The 22,539-nt window shown below is 39.5% G+C and overlaps 1 protein-coding gene across 7 annotated transcripts in view; it reads right to left on the bottom strand.

Annotated features, from left to right (window-relative positions):
• Positions 1-6,556: 6,556 nt before the first annotated feature.
• The window catches only part of IL4R (interleukin 4 receptor), a 47,223-nt gene continuing 31,240 nt past the window's right edge, over positions 6,557-22,539 (bottom strand). For all 7 annotated transcript variants that reach the window (XM_012543336.3, XM_012543335.3, XM_023497891.2 and 4 more), the window contains 5 exons: positions 15,420-15,585; positions 14,184-14,283; positions 12,710-12,788; positions 10,532-10,581; positions 6,557-10,050 (listed from right to left, as the gene is read on the bottom strand). In XM_012543336.3, the coding sequence (XP_012398790.1) occupies positions 8,202-10,050; positions 10,532-10,581; positions 12,710-12,788; positions 14,184-14,283; positions 15,420-15,585 (2,244 nt within the window). In that variant the 3' untranslated portion in view covers positions 6,557-8,201. The remainder of the gene's footprint in view (positions 10,051-10,531; positions 10,582-12,709; positions 12,789-14,183; positions 14,284-15,419; positions 15,586-22,539) is intronic.

The raw sequence follows: 22,539 nt of genomic DNA, 5'->3' as shown, positions 1-22,539 counted from the left end.
TTTGAAACTCTAAAAGACAGCATTTTATTTCCTATGCTGAAGCGCAAGTCCCTCTCCTAATTTCTCATTAATTGAATGGATAACAATATCTTAACATAATTTGTTTCCCTTGTAATCCTGTGCATTTTTATTTTATGAACTTAAAACCAGTATTTTTAAGAAAAACACCACAGGCTTCATTACACAGTCAAAGGCATAAGAATGAAACAAAAAAAAAAAAAAAGTTTTTAATCTCTGATCTAATCTAACCCTCTCTTTTTAGAGAATTTGGAAGTGAGGCCTTAAGAGGGGAAGTGAATTGTCCAAGATAACATAGTAAGTTAGTGATGGAGCTATGACTTAAGCGAAACTAGTGTTGGGAAATAGATGCTCAGATCAACAGAAAAAAAAAGAACCTTTTCAAGAATTAAAACAATCTAAAAGGAGTTTGGAAGATTTTTAAATAGGGTGGGTGACCACTTGTCATGGGTGGAGAATAATGAATGAATTGGGCTGCAAAATAGTAATAATTAATAATAATAATAAGATAGTTGTGGTTGTTGTTTGTGCTTTATTCTTGAAGAGGACCATGACATCAGGGAGATGATACCATGATATTCAGGTGAATTGGATTAAAGTGAAGGAGGACTGGGCAAAGTAGCCTGCCTCCCTTTCCCCTCCAAAGCCATTTGGGTCCAATGACCAGATATAGATGAAGATAATTGGAGAAGGCCTGGATAAAATAAGAGACCTTGGCCTTTTTAAACTAATGTCTTCAACAGGTCTCAGTTTGATTGAAATTACATTCATTCAATGATTAAGGCTAGGTAGCAATTGAAGCAAAAAATCTTTCCTTTCACCTAGTTAAAAACAATCTAAATTAAAAAATAAATGAATGAATATGGGAGGGAAAGAGCTTCAAGATTTCTGGCCACAAAAAATGCATTTGAATGTACTACTTTAAGATTTTCTGAAGCACTTTCTTCTGAGCCACAAGTAATGTAACAAAAGATTGGTGCAGTTCAGCTTGGATGGAACATCCTCTTCCACTAAGGGACCCCTGCTCTGGGATCACATGGACCACATTATGGGGCAAGAAGAGGCATGTGAATTTGTACATGTCCCAAAGATATGTCCAGTTGCATCTGCTGTGGATCAATGCATATCCTCCAGTGGGACTGCATTTTTTAAAACATTTTTAAATTTTGTGATTTTGAGGACAAACAGATGCAAGTTTGTTGAGCAATGGGGCAGTGACTTGGGGAAATTAGAAATAAAGGACCATGCTCATGGAAGTAGGTTTTCTTGCTGCTTTTCTTATGAGGAGGACTCCCTCTGCACTCAGATCTCATGATCCCTACCAAAACCTACTGTGGATGAGGGCCCTAAGAGACTTAAGGTAAAGGAAGTTAAGAGCTAAACTCAAGGATTCACCTTCCTAGGAAAGCTAGGGGCAACCCAGGAGATATAGCCTGGAAGAAATAGAAAAAATCAATCTCAGGGACCCTCAAGAACTAGTCTAGTATCAAAAGAGGAAAATCAAATCTGGAACAGATACCTTTAAAACCAAGGACAATTTTCTGTGACGCAAATGTACTCATTCAACTGTTGTTGGCAGTTAAAACCACAGGTTTTAAAAATAAAACAGCCCTGAGTAGAAAGAAAGAATGGGACCTTCCAACATTCATGAACATGTCATGAGTTAAGTTCTTTATAGGATCCTAAAACTGAACACTTTCCCAAATTCACATGTGCCCCTCCTACCATCCAGGTCCTTCCAGCCTCAGTTCCCCAGAGAAAGGTGTTATGTTCCAGAATGAACTTCTTTACTCATGGATGTGTTGGGGTTTCCCAAAAAGGCCCAAATGAAATTTTTTCCTCTGTAAACTACCTGAAATTCCCAAAGTGTTCATCAGCAGCTCTCTTCTGCTAAATTCCTCTTCTCTCTCTCTCTCTCTCTCTCTCTCTCTCTCTCTCCTATCTGTTGTTTTGTTGTTGTTTCCCAAACTGAAGTGGCTTTGAGTCTGGGTCTGGTAATGGAATCTCTGTCTTTTTCTTAAAGATTGACCTGGTTCTGTTTGAAGGGGAGCATCATTGGCAGGTTAATCACCTGATGATTTTTTATTTTTTGGTCACAATAATTTATGGAGCCATTTCCTAAGAGATGGAGGATGGAAGGCAGGTGACATGAGAAATTTACAAATCTGCACAATGCCATTGAAGGCTTTGGTTGTAATAAATAAATATATATATATATATATATATATATATTTGTCTTAAATTTGTATTTTAGATGAACCTAGTCAGAAAACTGAACTTCGGAAGATGGTGTCACAGAATAGGAAAAGTTTAATTGGCTGAAAAGATAAGGGGTCAGTTAGACAGAAATCCCATTGTCTCTCTTTCTTTGTCTCTGCCTGTCTCCCTCCCCTCTGTGTCTCATCTATGAAATGATTATAACAATATTTGTATTATCCTTTTTTGTAATTTTTTTTTCCTGAGACAATTGGGGTTAAGTGACTTGTCCAGGGCCACACAGCTAGGAAGTGTTAAGTGTCTCAGGTCCTCCTGACTTCAGGGCTGGTGCTCTATCCACTACACCACCTAGCTGCCCCAATTTTTTTGTAAATTTTAAGACATTGCAGACATTTGGATCACTAGTCCAAGGAAGAAGGTAATCCCATTCAAAATATATACTGAAGAGTATAGGGAATCTCATCTGAAGGTTTCCTTTTACTCTGACCTTTCAGCAGATTCATAGATGGGCACCCTAAAATACTGTGGGAAACTGATCACAATTCCCCACCCCAAACATACAAATGCCTTTGGCTGAATCAGCTGTCTCAGGCTGACGGAAGGAAGGCAAGAGCAGAGGATGGTTAATATGAGCTTCTACGACCAAAAGCTGATGATTTCGGAAACCCCAGACTTTTGAGCTTCCTGTTCTTGACTTGCTGTCTGGTCATTTTCTACTTTTTCTATCTTTTTTTTATGATTTTGTGAATCCATCCTCAGCTAGCCTAACATAGAAGCTTCTTTTTCTTCTCCCACTCGTAAGGATTTTAATTTGTCTTTGGTGGATTTTAACCAGGAGTATGGTAGAGTCAGCTCAAAAGCAAGATTAACAATCCGTTGAAAATTTAACAAATTTTCATTGGTCACCAAATTATCAAAAACTACAAATCAGAGATTGATTTTGTACAAAGCCAGCCATTGGTGCAGACTAAGTCTTAGTGACCCCATGTTTTAAACTTGCCTGACCTTTGAATATATGAGGAGCTAGTCTGTAGGAAAGGATGGTCTGCAGGAGCACCGATCCCATCCTTTAGTTTTAATTCCACCTTCCAATGATACTGCAAAAGGGAAAGGAGCTAAGGTGGCATTAATCTCATTTCCTTACAAGGAAATTGTTTTATTTTTATCTATAAAAACAATACGATTTTGATACAGAGAAAGCTGCACTCCAAGTTTTTGATGTCTTGCTGTACTGATAAATATTTTTTTTAATTTGCTGCCTTATTGACCTAGAGAAGCCAAACCAAAATTTCTTTTTAACAATATATTGCTTTTATTGTCTAAGAAACTGATAGAGAAAATGTTAATAATAAACATTTATGTTCAATGAACCTTAACGTTTTGTGCTTTTTTTTTTCTTTTGGAGAGACAGTTGTTAAACATTTACCAGCACACTGTTGATCTAAGGCAGTGGTTCTTAAAACTAGAATTTATGTCAAGTATGGAAGCTTGCAGTCTAAAAAGTAAGACAAAAATAGCATGGAAAATAAGCCTATTTCCCCATCTCTTGTTCCACATTTCAATGCAGCTGGCAGCCCCTGGAACTCTGGAATTTGCCTCAGGAGCAGGACTTTCCCACAGTCTCTGATGGCAGATTGCATCTCTACTCCAGGCTTGTGTTGTAGCTCTCTCCTCCCTTGTCTCTGTACCAAATGGTTGTTGGGAAATCTCTTTCAAGCTGTGACCTCATTACCCACCACGGTCCAATGTCTGGTTGCCAAAACCAAAGGCTGCTAATCTTGTCAGTCAGCTTTCTGCCCCTAGCTTCTCCTGGCAGCAGCCTAGTATCTCCATCTCCTTACAGGGCGAGAAAATAAATTCCATCTGTATCTCACAGGGAAAACAATTCTCTCATTTAGGTTTTAACCTTTTGGGAACCATCTGGATCATTAGTGAGGGCTTAACCCCTCATCTTCTGGGGATAAGATGGGAATAATAATACCTGTGCTATTTATTCCTCTGGGTTGTTAGAAAATCATACCTTAAAAATACCTGGCAAATATAACCCACGTCATAGGACCCACGGTAGTTCTTTTTTGCTCTGTATTACATCTCAGGGAAGGATAGTGGAGCACTTCTGGCAGCAGCCTAGGAGTCGACACACAACTTTCTATATTTTTTTACTACTGCTAGTGTTCACCCTTCCCAAGCTGCCTTGTATTAATTTTGAACGTAGTCTATAAATATTTTTATCCACACACAATGTCTGCTCTGTTAGAATATAAGTTCATTGAGGGCAAGGACTATCTGATTTGTCTTTGTATCCCCAAAAGCTAACAGTACCTGCCACGTAAGTATGTAAATGCATATTCACTGATTGACTGAATTATCTGGGGGATGTTATCCGGACCTAGATTTTTGGAATTAAGTGTCTATAATCCATCATAAGTGCTCTGCCCTTAGTAAATACTTATCTGCTGAATTGGAGTCAGTCCTTTTGAATCTCTTCCTTTCAGTGTTTCTACTGTGCTTATCTGCAAGACTATTTGTCATGAAGTCGAAAGTCAGTCTGGCATTCAAGGCTTTTCACACTCCAGTGAAAATCTGCCTTTCCAATTTTATCTCCTGTTGTTCGCTTTAGCCAAACTGTGCTGCCCGGCCACCCTAAATTTCCTTGGACCTGTTGGATGCAGAACATCCCAGTGACTTGGTGCATAGATATTCCTCATTCAGGGACATCTGACTTGTATAAGTTTTATTGAAGGAGGTAAGTTTACTGTCTGTAAATGGCCCTAAGAAGTATCACTTGTTCTCCCATAGACTCCTATCCCAGTCTGTCCATAAATCTAGGGATGCTACTCCTGGTACATGGAACCTGCCCTACATTTTGGAGGGGGGTGTCATTAGGGCTAATGGACCTGACGTTGTTTGGGAATCAAATGGGGCTCAGCTCATGGACTAAATAGACCAAGGATCATGAAAATGGGAGCCTTAGCTTGAGATACCTTAGCAGGGTAGAGGTTTGGGGCTCCTTTCTATCCAATTTAGGATGTTTCCTAGTTGTATTCTGGTCCAGGTCATGTTTCAGCCCTGCTTGAACTAAATTCAAGTACAGGGCATTTTCTCAGGGCTGGGACGATCAGTGCTTCCTTAAAGCAAGTTCTAATGATCTGTACAACGATGCTCCATGTTTGCTCTAATGTCCTTTTCCCCATCTCTGCCCATTGGAATCCTATGGGTCCTTCAAGGTTGACCTCAAATGTCACCAGCTCCTTCATCTCCATCATCAGCAGTGCTCTCTTCCTGTTTTGAAATTTCAGAGTTCTGGCTGCACCTTTTAGGACACTTAGTCCACACCCTGCTGCACCGGATACATTCTGCCTGGTGCTGTGGCCATCTGAGGTTAGGGTCTTTATCTTCTCTACAATTCAGAGAGCAAACTTTGCTCTGTCCCACCATGGTGCTTTGTTTGCTCATGCAAGCACTTTAACATATTTGACGAGGAAGTATCTCCTTGGAATCCTGCCTTTCAGGATAAGCCTTTCCGGATCCTCCCTAATTCTGGTTTTTCCCCTCTATTATTTCCTATTTAACCGTATCTAACCCACTTATACATGTATGTTTGTGACTCTTCCCCTTTAGATTGTGAGTTCCTTATGAGCAGGAACTATCCTTTTGCCTTTCTTTGTATCCTCATTGTTTAATTATGGGTCTGGCAAAGAGCTTTAAGCCACTGAATAAATATTTATTAATTGGCTGATTGCCTGCTGGACTGTCAGACCAGGGCTTAAATGTCTTGGACACTTGTAAACATGAACTTGCACAAATCACCCAATTTCTCTGAACTCCAGTTTCTTTTATAAAATAGGAATATGATAATAGCACTACCCTTGTATACAGTTGTTGTGAAGATCAAATGAGATGATATATCTACTTTGCAAACCCTAAATGTCGCTATTATTATTTTATATGGTAGTAACAAGTCTATGTAGTACTTTGGGGGTGGGAGTGGTACATCACATTGGAAATAGTACTGAATTTGTAGTCAGAGATCCTGGGTTCAAATTTCATCTCTGCTCTTTTATCTTAGGCAAGTCATTTAAATTCTGAGCATTCTTACTTTTTTTCTCTGTAAAATTAGGGGTTTGAATCAGGTAATACTTCCAAATCTAAATCCTATAAGGACTATGACTTTTTGAAGGGAGAAACTGTTTTATTTATTTATTCTTGGAAACCACTCACTTCTACCCTCAAGGAACCTAGCACTAGTCCTCAAATAGAGAAGGTGCTTAATTAATAAAGTTTTCCTCATTGAACTTAGTAGTTATCCATCCTAGACTTGTTGAACTGAAATGAATTTATTTAAGGTAAATAGCAGACATATAACATCGCTGTCCCTTCCCCACCTCCCAGCTTTGATCTGCATACTGAGCGCACGCACACACACGCACACACACGCACACACACACACACACACACATTTCAGTTTAAAAAACAAATCCTTATAGCAAATACAAATGTTTATATAGTACAATATCTTTGTAAGTTCCAGAATATTCTTCCCACCTTTTCAATCTTCCGCTAACTCTGGCTCCTAGACTATGTAGTTAGAACACCCCAGAGGTCAATGTGAGAATGACTGCGTCAAGAAGCATCTCCCCTGCCTCCAGTCACAATCATTTCCACACTAACCAAAACGCGGAGGTATTTAATTGCTGGAAGAGGAAGTTCTGGGAACAACCACTGCTGGCTCTGGTATTTGTCCTGGTGCAGGGATGGACTAGACTGAACTGGTGCTAGCAGAATACACGGACCAATTCTCTTCCTATCACCCACCCCTGGCAGAATGTAAGCTCCTTGAGGGCAAGGACTAATTTTTTTGTCATCACATCTCTGCAGTTTAGCACATTTGCGGCTGCTCGGTCGATTCAGTTGTGTCCAGCTCTTCGTGACCCAGGAGACCTTACTGTCCATGAGGTCTTCTGGACAAAGACACTGGAGTGGTTTGCCATTTCATTCCCCAGTGGATAAGGCAAACAGAGATTAAGTGATTTGCTCAGTCACACATCTAGTAAGTGTCTGAGGCCATATCTGACCTCAGATCTTCCTGACTCCAGGCCCAGTGCTCTACCCACCGAGCCATCTAGCTGCCTTGCTGAGCACAACTTTCATAAATGTTTTCTTCCATAGAACTGAATTCACCAGTTACTCAATAAGACACCAAGTCTAGTCTCTCACTTCAGGCTCCAGCTAATGGAGTTGGCAAAATTCAAAAGACAGAACAAAATGGATAATCTATAAAATAGATAATTGGGAATTGATTATATGTCCTCATTATCTATAAGTAATAATAAGTCTTATACTTATTGCTGTTTTCATTGTATATAGGGAGTAGCTTTTTCTACTTAGAATCCCAAAATACAGCTGAAACCTAGTGGGAAGTACCAAAAATCCTCATAACTGACATTAGATCTGGACTTCAGTTTCATTCTCTACAAAATGAGAATTATAATAGCACCTAACTTACAGGTTGTTGTGAAGGACAAGTGAGATAATTTGTGTACTTCAGAGCACTCCATAAATGCTAACTATTATAAAAAGTAATTGTTAAGGTGCTCCCTATTATATCTCATCTGGAAAACTGGTACCTTCTCACCATGGGGCTAGTGCAGAGGACTAATAAGCCCTGGGTTTGAATTAGTTCTGTCATTTACTCAGCAAACTAGGACAAGGTGCTTCACCTTCCCGATCAGGCCTTCAATTCCTCTCTAAAATGATGGGATTTGATCAGATCTGTAATGCTCCTTCCTACTCCAATATTCTATGTTCTAAGGTCCCCCTTTCCTTGGGCATTCTATGATCAAAAGGATCTTTGGGCTTCTATTCAGTAATGGTCTACATGGAAGAAACATTTCACAATCTAAGGAAATTCAGATTCCCTAAACTAAATGTGTATCACTGTTGACTGATACCTCTCCAAACCTCATCTAAGAAACTTTTATGTAGGTGTTGCCCTCACGTTCACAATCTGCCATATTATGGGTGAAGGGCTGGTTTGGGTTTAGGTCACCCCCAGGGTTAGTTTTTAGATGAAGGGATCCTTTCCGTTTCTCTGAGGTGGAGCCAGATGGATCTTTACAGTCCTGAGGACATAGGAACACACAGATTTCTGGGGAAGACTCTTCCTCCAAATGGCTCTCCCCTAGAAACTCCATAGAAAAGGTCCTTGGCACCCCACTCTCTGAACTCTCCATCATTTCAGAGGGGCAAAAACTTGTGGCTTTTGTAAGAGGATGAGGCAATGTTTCTAGGACCTCAACCACACAGTTGCATTTTGTGTGTTGGGAATTGCCCAAGGGTGTGTAACTCCCATCTATACTTGAACATCTCTTTAGGTGTCCACATAGATGACATGTCAAGGTGGAATAGACTATACCACTGCTGAAGTCTAATCTGGAACAGACTGAGGGCTCCGCAGGGGGGTCCCTGTGCTTCTTGGCACCTGGGGTCTCTTTCTCTGTGATCTCCTGGGGCCTGATGGTTTTGGGGAGGCTGGAGGGCCCAGGACAGCGCTGGTTTTTCTGAGAAAGAGCTTCTCCTAAATCCATGCCAAAGGTGAACAATGGAAGCTGGGGCACTTTCTCTGCCTCTTGGCAAGAAGTGTTTTCTGATGGCCTGGACCCCTCTTTCTCTTTTCCAGATTCAGACTCACCACCAGAGGTCTCTGCAGAGGTTTCTTTCCTAGAATCATTTAGGAGACTCACAAAGGACCGATAGCCAGATTCTTTGGGAAGATTAAAGCTAGCTGCCTTATAATTCTGCTCACTGCCTTGCTTTACAGCATTGTCGAAACACTGGTAGCCTGATGTAGCTAAAATGGCGGGGCAAGGGACAGCTCTTTCTTGTCTGAGAACCCTCTGTCTTAGGATTTCTTCCCAGCTCTCTCCATCTGACTGAAGCGAAGAAGATGGCTCATTGTCACAGGAGGAAGGGATTTTAGGGCCCTCTGAGCAGCTTCCCTCACACTGCAGCTCAGGGTCTCCTGAAGTCGTCTGTTCCTCTGAACGGTTGGATGAGACCAAGAGAAGGCTCGGCTCTTCTTCAGTCCTGGGCAAGGACTGGGCCAGCAGGCTACTGAAGCTTCGATAGGCAGGGTTGTCATCAACGACTTGGAGTACCTCTGAAATGGATCCGTTTGCTAAGTCTGAGGCTGACCCAGGGCCCTGAGTTTGAGAAGCTGAAGGAAACTGCCACTGCTCTTGCTGGGGCTCAGGAGCCTGTCCAGCCTCAGGAGAAGCGGTCTCTGTGAGAGGATTCTGGCAGGCAGTTTCAGATCTCTCAGAAGTGTGGGGATCACTCAGGGAACCATTCTGGAAAATGGGTGAACCCAGCCTGGTAGGGCTGTCCCCACAGTGGCCTGGATTTTTGCTTTCCTTAGGTGGTGACTCAGATGCATCTGCCAAGTCCTTGTATTTCCCAGATGGCTTGTCAAAACAAGGCATAAAAGTCTCCTCTCCTAGGAGATCAAGGAACAGCGTATGGACAAACCTGGCTGCGATTGCTTCTTTGTTCTGTATGAAACTGCTTGCACTGTTCTCTATAGACGGGCAGAAGGAACCATCATCAGCATCCGCCTTCTCACTTTCCACCTCAGCCTCATAAAGCTCTAAGGACTGCACCACGCTGATCTGCTCTGGCAGTAAGACAGCTCTGCAGGCTTCCATTGGCCAGCCTTCTCGTTTGCTGGGGAGAGGGGGGTGGGGGTCCTCTTCTTTCCCTGCTGAGTTGTGGCTGAGCAAACAGGGAAACAACTTGGAAAGGCATGTCTTCCAATGCCTAATTTTTTAGAGAGGAAATTAAAAAAAAAAAGATGAGTTAATGGGGATTTGTCCACTTCCAATCACTGTATATGTCTGCAACTATGTCACATTTGTATAGTATTATAGATTTATTTTGAATTTTATTTATTTATTTGCTGAGGCAATTGGGGTTAAGTGACTTGCCCAGGGTCACACAGCTAGGAAGTGTTACGTGTCTGAGGCCAGATTTGAACTTAGGTCCTCGTAACTTCAGGGCTGGTGATTTATCCAATGCGTCACCTAGCTGTCCCTGTAGATTTTATGAAGTGCATTTCTCATAGCCTGGTGATTTAAGGCTGGACAAGAGTTCTGGGCAACATGAGATGGCTGAATTTGTAGTCAAAAGCCCTGGGTTCTTATTTTCCCAAAAGAAGTTTGTTTGACTGGGCTTGCTGCCTGATTACTATTAGACCTGCTCCTCAGTTCATTATCACCTGTAGTTCAGTTAATATACTTACAGGAAATTTTTCTTTTCTTTTGTTTTAGGCAGTTTCCTCCATGTTGAAAGCTAAAAGAAAAGGAACAACAGAAGAGACATAATCAATATTGGCAAAATCAGGGCCAATATTTCCTGTTCATTTATAAACAAATTCAGTGAATTGAAAGTGGAGAATTGCCCACAACAGTTTTTAAGATCTTCCTTTTTCATACTTTCCTGGATTAGAAACCTCATATGTATTTTTCTCTTATTGTCAAGGGCAACGCCACCTTTCCAGTCTCCCAGATTCACAGCCTCCCTGTCATTCTTGATTCCTTACCCTCTCTCACCCCATCTATGTATTCAATTGCCAAATCTTGTCATTCCAGCCTCCATGACACCTTTTGCTTATAGCTCTCTTTCTTTACTATATAGCCATCAGTCCAGTTCTAGTTCTAATTACTTCTCATCTAGACTAGTGCAATAGCTTAATTTTCTGAGTGTGGGTCCTCTCTTCCTAATGAATATTACAAACCATTCACACTTTAGTAGATGATCTGTGCCTAAACCAGTTTATCATCTGCTGGCCAACCTTCTGATGAACTCTTCTGAGCTGCAGTAAGCTTATTCTCCAACGGCAAGTACACAGTTAGGTGCTAAGAATGTTTTCAAAACTTTTTAAACTTGGTACAACCTGCTGGGGTTTGTGCTCCCATGTGTCTAAGCCCATGGCCTTATCAGCAGGAGGGGACATAACAGAGGTAGTCTATGACCATCCCAGGCTGACATATCCGTGTACATACAAGGCTGATCCTAACCTTCTTAGAGAATTAGGTTGCTTCGGACAGAGACTCAGTTCAAGGACCTTTCCTTCTGATTTTCTGTGACATAGTTTGAAATCTATGCTCCTGAATCTGGCTTCCTGCTCCATGTCAATCCCTTGGGTTTTGGCACTTAGCAAAAATCCAAGTTTCCCAGCCTTGCCTAGATTTTGACTCACATTCTTTTTGAATTCTGATTTGGATCCCACACCCAGATCAAATGATGGTGAACTAGCACATGAAGACCATGGATAAAGGGCTAAACCATTAGACTACCTTTCAAGAATCCTGAAGCACCTCCACACAATTATGAAATATCAGAAGACAACTCATGGCTTTAGTTTTAATTCAGTTGCTTAGTACTGTCTGACTCTTCATGACCCTATGGGTGAAGCATGATCTTTTATCCTCTATGATCTCTTGAAGTCTGTCCAAATTTATGTTTTGTTGTTTCCATGAAACTACCTACCTATCTCATCCTCTGCTGCCCCTTTTTCCTTTTTGCCTTCAATCTTTCCCATCATCACAGTCTCTTCCAGTGAGTCCTATCTTTTCATTATGTGGCCAAAGTATTTAAGTTTCAGCTTCAGTATTTGACTTACAGTCAATAACCCAATTTAATTTCTTTTTCCTCAGATAAATACATCCCTAAACTTATTTTTAATTGTCTGTTTACATACTCTTCTGTTTACTTCAGTTATATTCATGTAACCATCCAAACAAGCCAGGACATCTCGGTATTATACTTTAAAATTTAACTTTAATAGCTCTCTCTGTGGCTTACTTTAGTAATTTCCCTGGGAATTTGATTTCCTAAATTCATTTTAGCAATCCTCTAAGCTACTTAGGTCAACACCATCATGGGCCTTACCTCTACTTCCCTCCAAGATCATGAGTGCCCTTGTCAGCAACTTCAGGCAGCAACTTCTGAATTATAGCCTCCTCCCAACCAACTAAGCTCTCCCCTACTCATTACTTCATAAAAAGATAACCAACAAACAACAATTACAGTGATATTTTTTATCCTCTATATTTTTCAATCAGTTATGGCAGTACAAATAAGTGATCTGTCATAAAAGGTTGTTTATGAAAAAGCCTGCTTGCTGTTCCCTTCTTGTATTTCATCAGTAATACCTCCAGATGTATATAGGTCATTCTCATAAAGACTTTATGGAGATAAGAAAGTAGGTACATGGATCAGTAATTACTGATGTATTTTAATATTGGCTTAAACAAAACATACTAAGAGGAAAGTAAAATAATCTATTGAAGAGGAAATTAAGTTATAAACATATTCCAAAATACTGCTATATTTGAATTACTACTCAAAACACTTTTACAGAGAATTAAAACTGAGATGATGTGGACAGTGATGGACTGTTTTCAAAGTCACTTACCTGTTGGTTCTGAATAATGATGGCAGTTAAGTGACTGTGGGCTGGGTTGGGGATCTGATCCCACCACACTTTCTTAATCCTGTAAGACAAGAAGTTTCAAGTGTTGGTTTATTGGTCATGTAATTCAGATCGTCTGACATGAGAGTTGGGGAAGATCCCCAAGAAAAACTGGTGCAGTTAGGACAGAGAAAGACATAAGGAATCAAGAAGAGAAGGACTCTGATGCCTTCTCATCTGGGCATTCTTTCCACAGTAAATCCTCAAGTGACAAGCTTTGTAATCATAGGTGGGGACATTACAGATTTATGGGATTTAAAGATGGACTTGCCCAAGATCACAAAATCACAAAGCCAAATATGAACCCAACTGAAGTTCCAACTCAGCACTTTTTCCACTACACTATGCCACATAAAGCATTTTGGAGATCATCCAGTTCCAATCTTATAAAATACCCACTCATTTTACCACAGAGGAAATAGAAAATCAGGAGAAAATAATGTAGGCAGGGTTATGACTAGAACCTGGGTCCCCTGAAGTTTAATTTCATGTTTTTAATATTTTTCTAGGCTAAAGAAATATTTAATTTAAGGAGAAACAGCAGGGCATTTGACAAGAGACTCAGTTTCTCCAGAAGAGTTCAGTTCTGATCAAATAAGCATAAAAATTTTTGCATAGTAATAACTCTTATTTATACAGTGTTTTAAGGTTTAAACACTTTCCCCAAAACAACTTGTAGCCAACGGAGCAGAGATCATTCTCTCCATTTTTCGCAGATAAGAAAACTGAGGCTAAAGGAAGTGATATGATTTGACCAATATCACCTGTCTATTAAATGCTGGAGCTGGAACTAGAATCCAAGACTGTAGACTTCAACAAGACATTTTTTTTTTCTATTAACATCATAACCCTAGCTACAATTGATCTTAGATACAATTTTTCTAGGTCATTCATTTGCCAGAGTAGAAAGGGATTGTCTTGACTGAGTATAAATTTAACCTTGCACATTATACAATTCAAATCCACAAATAAGTGCTGGAGATATTAGTATGGGTCCTAATGAACTAAAAATAAGTTGGACCTTGATGGGGGAAGGCCTTAATTATAATGCTCTAAGGAGATCATTTTTAATTCTAGAGGAACTGGGAGCCACTGAAGATTTTTGAGCAGGGAAGTGACATGGTCAAACATGATACAGATCTTATGAAATTACTTCAGTCTCTTTGTGAAGGATGGTTTGAAGTACAGCAGGAGAGAGAGTAGAGATAAAGAGATAATTTAGAAGGCTACTTTAAACCTAACCTAAGAGGCTAGAGACTGTAGTGGGGAGAGACAAAGAAGAGATGACAGAGGCAGAATGCACAACCTAAGTAACCATCATCACATCTCTCATTCTAATATGGTGCCTATTTGTCCTACTAGAATGTCTTCTGACTAAACAATATAAAGACCACTTTTCCCATAAAACTATACTTACTTGATGATACCGAAATAGCACAGCAAATTGACAAGCAGGATCAAGATGCAGAAAACGGGCACCCCCAATTCCAAGCGATGCAGAAAAGATTGTTCATACTCTAGGAAGCAAAGAGACCAGCATAAAGTTACATTTTGCTATAGATATTCAACTGGGAATCTTTTGAAATAGCTCAATTCAACAAACATTTATTAAATGCCGGATGCTGGGCTTAAGCACGGGGAATACAAAACAGGCAAAAAAGCCATTCCTACCCTTAATGACCTTACAATTTATCATCTAATTCATCAACTAATTTTTTGAGCTTACTCAAGCATGGATGGATGAATGTATTTAAAAGAAAAAATATAAGTGCTTAATATGTGGCTAGAGGAAGTGTGGTATAATGGATTAAGAACTAGTCTCAAAACCAGAAGGACCTTGGTTTGACTCTGGGCAAGTCATTTAACCCTTCTCTTAGATCATAAATTGCAGAAAATGTGTCAAACTATGAGTGGAGGGAATTATTCTTTACCCAGGATTCCCCTATCCAATGAGGGGTCCAATCCCTATCCCTATTATGTGCTAAGAACCACAATAAGTACAAAGACAAAAACGAGAAAGTCCTTGTCCTGGGGAAAGAGAGCATTTCCATAGATAGACATAAACAAAATATGAACAAGCAACACAAAATAATCTTGGTGGAGGAGAAAGGAACTGAAAAGGTCAGGAAAATCCTTCTTTGTGTGGTGATAGTGGTGTGGGGAACCTGCTGTGCTTTGAAGGAAGCAGGAAATTCATAATGTAGAGATAAAGAAGGAGAACACTGAAGACATGGGGGACAACTTGGGCAAAGAACGAGTGATTGAGAATACCATGTACTAGGGATAGCAAATGGTCCACTTTTATTAGACCACAAAATAAAAGTTCCTGGGTGGTATTGTGGGAAGAACTTTAAATTGAGAATCAGTGGCTTTGCTACTTCGTATCTGCATAATATTAAAGGCAAATCACTTCAGCTCTGGGTCAGAATTTCTTTCTCTGTAAAATCAGAGAATGGAACCAGATGATGACTTCTAAGGTCTCTTTTAGCTCAACAACCAACACGGTGCCTTGGGAAGTTCAGAAGGATTTCCCTGAAGGCGCTCTTTTTAAAAATCATTGGGCAACTGTGGGAGCCTCTTGGCCCTTGGCTCAACCAATTACAGAACATTAGCACCTTCAAAGTCACCTAACACTTAGATTTTAACTACTCACCATTAAACCACTCGACGGTGGGGCTCCAGTCACTCCACTGTCCAGTGTAGGTTTGCTGGTCTGAAACCTTTGATCTTACTCGAGCAGTGTAGGTGCTTTTATTTTCCAGGTGGTAAGCAAGGAAGGTCAGGTTGAGTTCTGTAAGGTTCTCTAATGTTTTGGGAGGCTGGAAGTAAACATAAGCCATCAGAAGACTATCTTGGTTTTGTCTTACTCCTGCAGGGAACAACTATACGCATTCTATGACCAGAGTCAAGGAAAATGATTCCTTCTATGGTTACAAGGGACTTGTGTATAGCAGCAATCCCTGATTGAGGGATATGGAGGAAACATCACTAAGTGGTAGGAGAAAGATACAGAAAAAAAGACCAAAGGATTACAAGGTTAAAGCTGAAAGGGACCTTGGAATTCATTTAGTCTAATCCCTTCATTTTTGTTAGAGTCCCTGCAGTTGTCTGAGGTCAATGTGACCTCACTTGGGAGTGGTTTGCCATTTCCTTTTCCATTTCATTTTATAGATAAGGAAACTGAGACAAAAAGGGTTTTGCAATTTGCCCAGGGCTACATAGCTTGTAAGTGTTTGAGGCTGGACTTGAACTCAGGAAGATGAGTCTTCTTGATTCCAAGCCTGGAACTGTGTGCACTATGGCCCTAGAGTTCCACAGCTAAGGACTAGAACTCAGTTCTTCCTCTCTCTAATTCCATTACTCTATCTACTGTGCCACTTAACTTTGTCTTAGATAGCTGTTTCCTCCACGTAAGGTGAGGGGAAAGAACAGATATTTCTTCATTTTCTACTTAGCTGTGGAAATTCTTGAACTTCTTTTGGGAATTCTTTGACAATGCTCTTGGATCAGGTACCTTCCAAGGATCTTATGTAGATTGTCTTTCCCCACTAGATTATAAGCTTCTTGGGAGCAGGAACTTCTTTCCTCCCCCCACATTTGTATCTCCAAGCACTTAGCAGAGTTTTCCTCAGTAAACATGATAAATTTTAGATTCATAGAGTACTGTGCATTATAGACTTGCTGGCAAACTTCCATTAAAAATCTTCATGAACATGGATGTTGTAGAAAGAACAGTAGGGTTAGAGTTGGGAGACCAGGGCTTGAATCCCAGATTGCTGTGCAGTTTCAATGTGACCTATGTACAAATCACTTGGACCTCAATTTCCTCATCTGTAAATTTAGAAGGGTAATCTTGGATCACAAGATTGGAGCTGGAGGACACGGGAAGTTAGATGGCATTATGATTTCTTTACGAGGAAGCTGTGGTTTTAAGAAGTAACTAGCCTAAGATAAGTAGAAAGTAGCAAAACCAGGATTCCATTCAGGTCACTGTGTTCAATGATTTTTCCTAAACCTTTAAGATCCCTCCCAATTCTAAATCTTCTAACCTTATCATTTGTATACTGCTTGTTTATATTGCAATTCTGTTAACTTTTTTTGTATTTCTGCAGGTTAGAAATCACAATTCCAGACTACAAGATAATGTGTTGCTCTCTACTGGCAAAGAACAGTAAAATAAAGGTATTTTAAGACCAGAAAGGGAGAAAAAAAAATGTAATATGTATAATTTGCTTTTCTTTCTCTAGATTTCATCATGATTTGTGATGGTATTATTATATCATTTTGGTTTTTTATACACTCTTTCTTTGTAAGCTAACCATCATCTTAACATTTATAATTACTGCAAAATCTCATTTAATTATTACAACAATCTTGGGGAAAAGGTGTTATTTATCATTTTTATAGATGAAGAAACTGAGGCAGGGATTAAATGACTGGCCCATGGCCACACATCTGGGTCTGAGATCATATTTGAAGTTGGGCCTTCCTGGCTGCAGATCCAGTGCTGTAAACCCTATGCCATCTAATGACCTCAGTACTGTCTTGGGATTCTGCTTGTATTTTGATTAAAATTTAAACTTAAGCTTTTTCAGAGTCTTCTTTCCTGAATTATTTCAGAATACTACTAAAGGAGCTCCTTTGCATAAAGTTCCTGTTTGTTGCTACAGACAGCTGGGGTACCTGTGGTTCACAGGGTGTGACCAATGTATGGTGGGGAGTGAATCTTAGCAAAGCAGGGAGGCAATGCAACTGAAAGGGGAAGGCAACAGCTGTGGCCACTCACTCCTAAGCCAGAGCCAGCACCATTCCCACCCACCCTGACGCTGTCTTAAGTAAACAGATGTAAAGAGAGAGAGGAGCAAAGTAGTTGTTTGTATAAACTCCTATAAAGCAGTCACACAAGTGTCAGGAGATTTGGAGCTTCCTTCCCTCAATAAGAGAGCCAAGCTCCCCCTGGGGTGTGGGTTCTCCTCCTGAGGGGTATGCCCGTCCTTCAGGGCACCTTTTGTGCCTGTGATAGTGCTGTCACACTGTCCTAAATTCCTAATTTCTGTGATGACTTAGGACCTCAGGCTCAAAGGAGTTTGTTCTTTCAGGGCACTATTTCTGAGACTAGGTCTTTTCCTAAAGGGAGTGATTGGTAGGACTTAATAACATAACAGTGAAGAGAGATCACGAGTGATAGAAAAACAGAATAATGAGATTTGGGGATCCTGCTGCCACGATCCACATAAAGGAGTAGGAAGCCTTCTATATATAAAAAAAAAACAAACAAACAAAAAACGAAATGAGAGTAAAAAAGAATCATCCACTTAAAATAAAAGAGGAAACTAAAACAGACTATTTATCTTGTAAATGGCAATAAGGCTGGGAAAATCAGGGATTTTTTCTTTTCTGTTACTTTTTATTGAAGGAATTTTTTTTAAAATGGCACAAGATTAAGAGGGTTATTTTTGTTCTAATTTAAAAAGCAAAGAGAATTGCTTGTCAGGAATATACTGCAGCCAAGGAACTCTGTCTGCTTCCCCTTCACACACTAACTCCAATCTACTTTTTTGGACCATGTCTTACATGCTTACAAGCACGCAGACCCGAGTCCCAAAGGACTGGTTCTAAGCTGCCTGCAGTAGAGGCAACAGATTGAGGGGTTTTTCCTTGTTACCCATTTCCTCTTGCTTTGCTCTGCATTCCTCAGTCCCTATAAATCACCCACTTGGTCCCTTGATAACAGTTTGTCTCGATTCCTACACTTCTCATCATTTGCATCCTTCTGAACCCAGCTCGTCTGCCCAATCTGACTCACGGATGCTCTAACTTTTGTTTCTCCATGAATGTGCACTATTTTGGGGATCCTGTTTTTTGCCTATAGAGCTGCCACTATGAACAATAGGGGAGAGATGAGAGTTGACAGACTGTTGAAAAATAACAATAAAGTAGAGAAGAGGAAAAAGAAAAATCAGAGTAGAAATGAGTTAACGCAGAGATGGGGATAGTACCTTTGTGAAAAGATCTGGGTTCCATTCCCTACTCCACTACTTTATTTTCTGGCCAATTCTCTTTTCCAAGTCTAACTTTCTCCATCTGCAAAATGAGGGGGTAGGAATAGGTAATTTCTAAGGTGCCCTTCTAACTCTTAATCTTATAAGCCATGCTTTTGTCCAGGATGTCCTCCATGCCTGGGATATTCTCCCTCCTTTCAGTCTCTTGAAACTCCAACTTTCCTTTAAAGCTTCCTTAAGTACTTTTTTGATACTCATCTACAACTACTCCTCATATATTTTGCAATATCAGTGAAGAAAATGTCTCATGAGTTTTACTACAAATTTGATATTTATTATAAATTTGATATTGAAATAAATAAAAACCACCATGAGTCAGAAGATGGTCTTTCTCAGAGTGCAGTGTTCTCAATCAGCCATTGATAGGAAATATGTCACAATTTAGTAAGCAGTGTTTGGTGTGCTCCCATCAAAAGCACCCCACTCAAAGTAGAATCACAGTAGCTCAGAAGAAATGTGAGATATGCAAATTTCAAGACATTGCCTTCTAGTAGAGCCTTCTGAGCTCATACTGGTCTGATCAGCCATAGTCAGATACACTATATCATGATCCCAAGGTGATGTCATTTTGGTCCTCTGAGAATGAAAGATAATAAACCAACCAAGCAATATTTATGCATATAAAACAAAACAAAAAAAAATTGGCTATTATTAAAACCGAGATGTTTATACAAAGAAAAACAAAATAATTGTTAAAGGAAAATATCTCTTTTTGCTACAGGAAATAGATAAGGGAGTTATCTTCTGAGTAGAACTAGATTCACTAAATCAAGGATAGCTGCCTGCCAGACCAGACAAGGGAGGACAATCCAAGGACACTGAAATCTTACTTTAGCAACTAAGTCTTTTTTGTACCAATAAAAGAAAGAAAGAAGACGCTGAAGGACACTATCTGATGTTTATGAGGGGTCAAATTCAACAAAATGACTGAGATAGAACGAAATGGAATCAGTTATATTTTCCACAAAAAACAAATTCCCTTTCAGCAAATAGGAGCATCTTAAGGGCAGGGACTATTTAGTTGTTGCTTTTTTTTTTTTTTTTTTTTAAATCTTTTTAGCCTCTTAAAGAACCTTGAGAATATGAGAAGTACCTACTCAGAAGATAACTATCTTTTTGGTTTTTGGAGGCATTTGGGGTTAAATGACATGACCAGGGATACATAGCTAATAAGTGTGTGTCTGAGATTTAGCTTGAACTCATGTCTTCTTGACTCCAAAGCTAGTACTTTATCACTATAGCACCTAGGTGCTCAGAAGACAGCCATTTCTAAGGAATGTGGCAAGTGGCAGTTTGGAAAAACTGGTTTCACAGAAATGTTAGGGCTGTAAGGGATATGGAAGTGTTCCAGGGGAAACTGAAGGCCAAAAGGGAAAGTGATTTGGCCAAGGTTGAAGCATCTTGTGAGTAGAGATTGTTTCATTCTTTGTATTTGTATTTCCAATGCCTAGCATAATTTCTGGTGTATAGTAGGTGCTTTAAAAAATGCTTATTGATTGATAATTAAGCATACTTGTGTCAAAACTAGAATATATTTTCTGACATTTAGTCTAATGATCTTTTCATTGAATAGACAGCAACATGATTAGTAATATATATGAGATTCTTAGTGGTAGAAAAAGCACTAGAAAAAGGAATCTAGATTCAGATCCTGACTTCAAATCTTATTCACTGTATATCTCTGGCCAGATCAGTTCTCTCTGAACATCCATTTCTTTATACATAAAACAGAAATAATATTTGCAGTAGAGGACATGGCACAACAGATGAAGCATTGGATTTGGAGCCATGAAAACCCGAGTTCAAATTCAACCTCTGAATTGCACATATTTAACCAATATGGGATTACTTGCTGTGTAGGGAAGGGAGGAAGAGGGGAAAGAGGGAGAAAAATTTGGAACACAAGGTTTTGCAAAGGTGAATGCTGCAAATTATCTGCATGTATTTAGAAAAATAAAAAGCTATTCAAATTGTTAAAAAAGAAAGACAAAATAAAATACTTAATAAGAAAAACACACGCAACAAATTTAATCTCTGACACTAATTGTGTAACTAGCAATTTGCTTCCCCTCTATAAACCTCAGTTTCCTTATTTGTAAAATCAGGCAACAGTACTTATCATCCTCCCACATCATGTCCACCCACCCTCTATTCAACCTCCCTCTCAGACATATACACACACACTCAACCTCACAGGACTGCTGCAATAACGTCTGTAAAGTATTTTAGCAAAATTTGAAGAAGGATGTAGAGCTCAGATAATCTTATGGACCACTTCTCTGGATTGTGAAGAAAACACTCCTTAGACCTTATAGATTTAAATAAATGTGGGTCAGGGCAGCTAGATGGCACATCATATAGAACACTGGCCCTGAAGTCAGGAAGACCTGAATTCAAAAGACACTTAACACTTCCTAGCAGTATGAATCTATGTAATTAACTTAACTCCAATTGCCTGCCAAAAAAAGGAAGAAAGAAAAGAAAACAAAAAAAGGAAGGAAGGAAAAAAGAAAGAAAGAAAGAAAAAGAAAGGAAGAAAGAAAGGAATGAATGATGAAAGAAAGAAAGGAAGGAAGGAAGGAAGGAAGGAAGGAAGGAAGAAAGGAAGGAAGGAAGGAAGGAAAGAAGAAAAAGAAATGGTGAGTCGGGTTTCACATATTAAGGTGGATGTGGACACCCAGATCAGATAAGGAAAAAAAAGAAAAAAGATGAAAAACCAGTGCAAATGGACAATGAAGGGCTGTATGTATTTTCCACACTTCCCGTGGAAAATAGAAGCCCATCTTCTTAATGGTTTCCTATCTTCTTTTGGGGAGAACCCATGTGAAGAGCTAAGAATGCTTTAGGGTCTTTGCAGAATAGACTAAACAGGCATCTTACCTGAGCTAAGCTAACCCCTGACCAGTCAAAGAGACTCCAGGCAAAGAACAGGCCATGTTTTCCATCATTCTTTGTCTAGTGAAGACTTACAAGTACACTGCAATCCCTGAAGTGCAGGACTATAGCCAGTATAATTTTTAAATGATATCTTGAATTCTTTAAGATCCTAGAAGTTCTAAATACAGGGACAGAAAATGGATCGTAGAATTTGGTTCCAGAAAGGATATTGGGGATCATTTAGGCCCAATGACTTTTTTCCCTTGTTTAACACAATACATTTTGTTGGTGGAACTGACAGCACATGGAACCTATGGGGACTTGCATATGTGCACTTTCTTTTCACTAATAGTAGCTGCTTTTTGTTGAGTTCTTTGCAAGTTCAAGGAGAGATGGGAAAGGAAGAGCCTATTTATACAGAGCCTTTTATGTACATGGCACCATGTTAAGCACTTTATAAATCTCAGAAGAACCCTGTGGCATAAGTGCTAGTGTTATCTTCATTTTATAGTTGAGGAAACTGAAGCAAACAGGGTTAAGTCACTTTTCTAGGGTCCCATAATTGAGAAGAATCTCAGGAACTCAGATTTTCCTGATCCAGGTTTGAAGCTCTTTATCTATTAAGTCACTTAGCCACCTCTGACCAGTGTTTTGGTCTGACAAGTTTTAAGATGAATGACTATGTGTAATAGGCACTAGGTAAATGAAATTTATGTTAAAATTATTAACACATTTTCTTTTATCAACAACTTAACACCCAACATTTTATAGTGCATCTAATAAAACTTCATTTTACTAATCTCTTCATTTTATTGATGGCAAAACTGAAGAATG

Source organism: Sarcophilus harrisii, chromosome 1 (genome assembly GCF_902635505.1).
Source record: "Sarcophilus harrisii chromosome 1, mSarHar1.11, whole genome shotgun sequence".
Lineage (NCBI taxonomy): Eukaryota > Metazoa > Chordata > Mammalia > Dasyuromorphia > Dasyuridae > Sarcophilus > Sarcophilus harrisii.
This window is presented reverse-complemented; position numbering and strand designations above follow the sequence as displayed.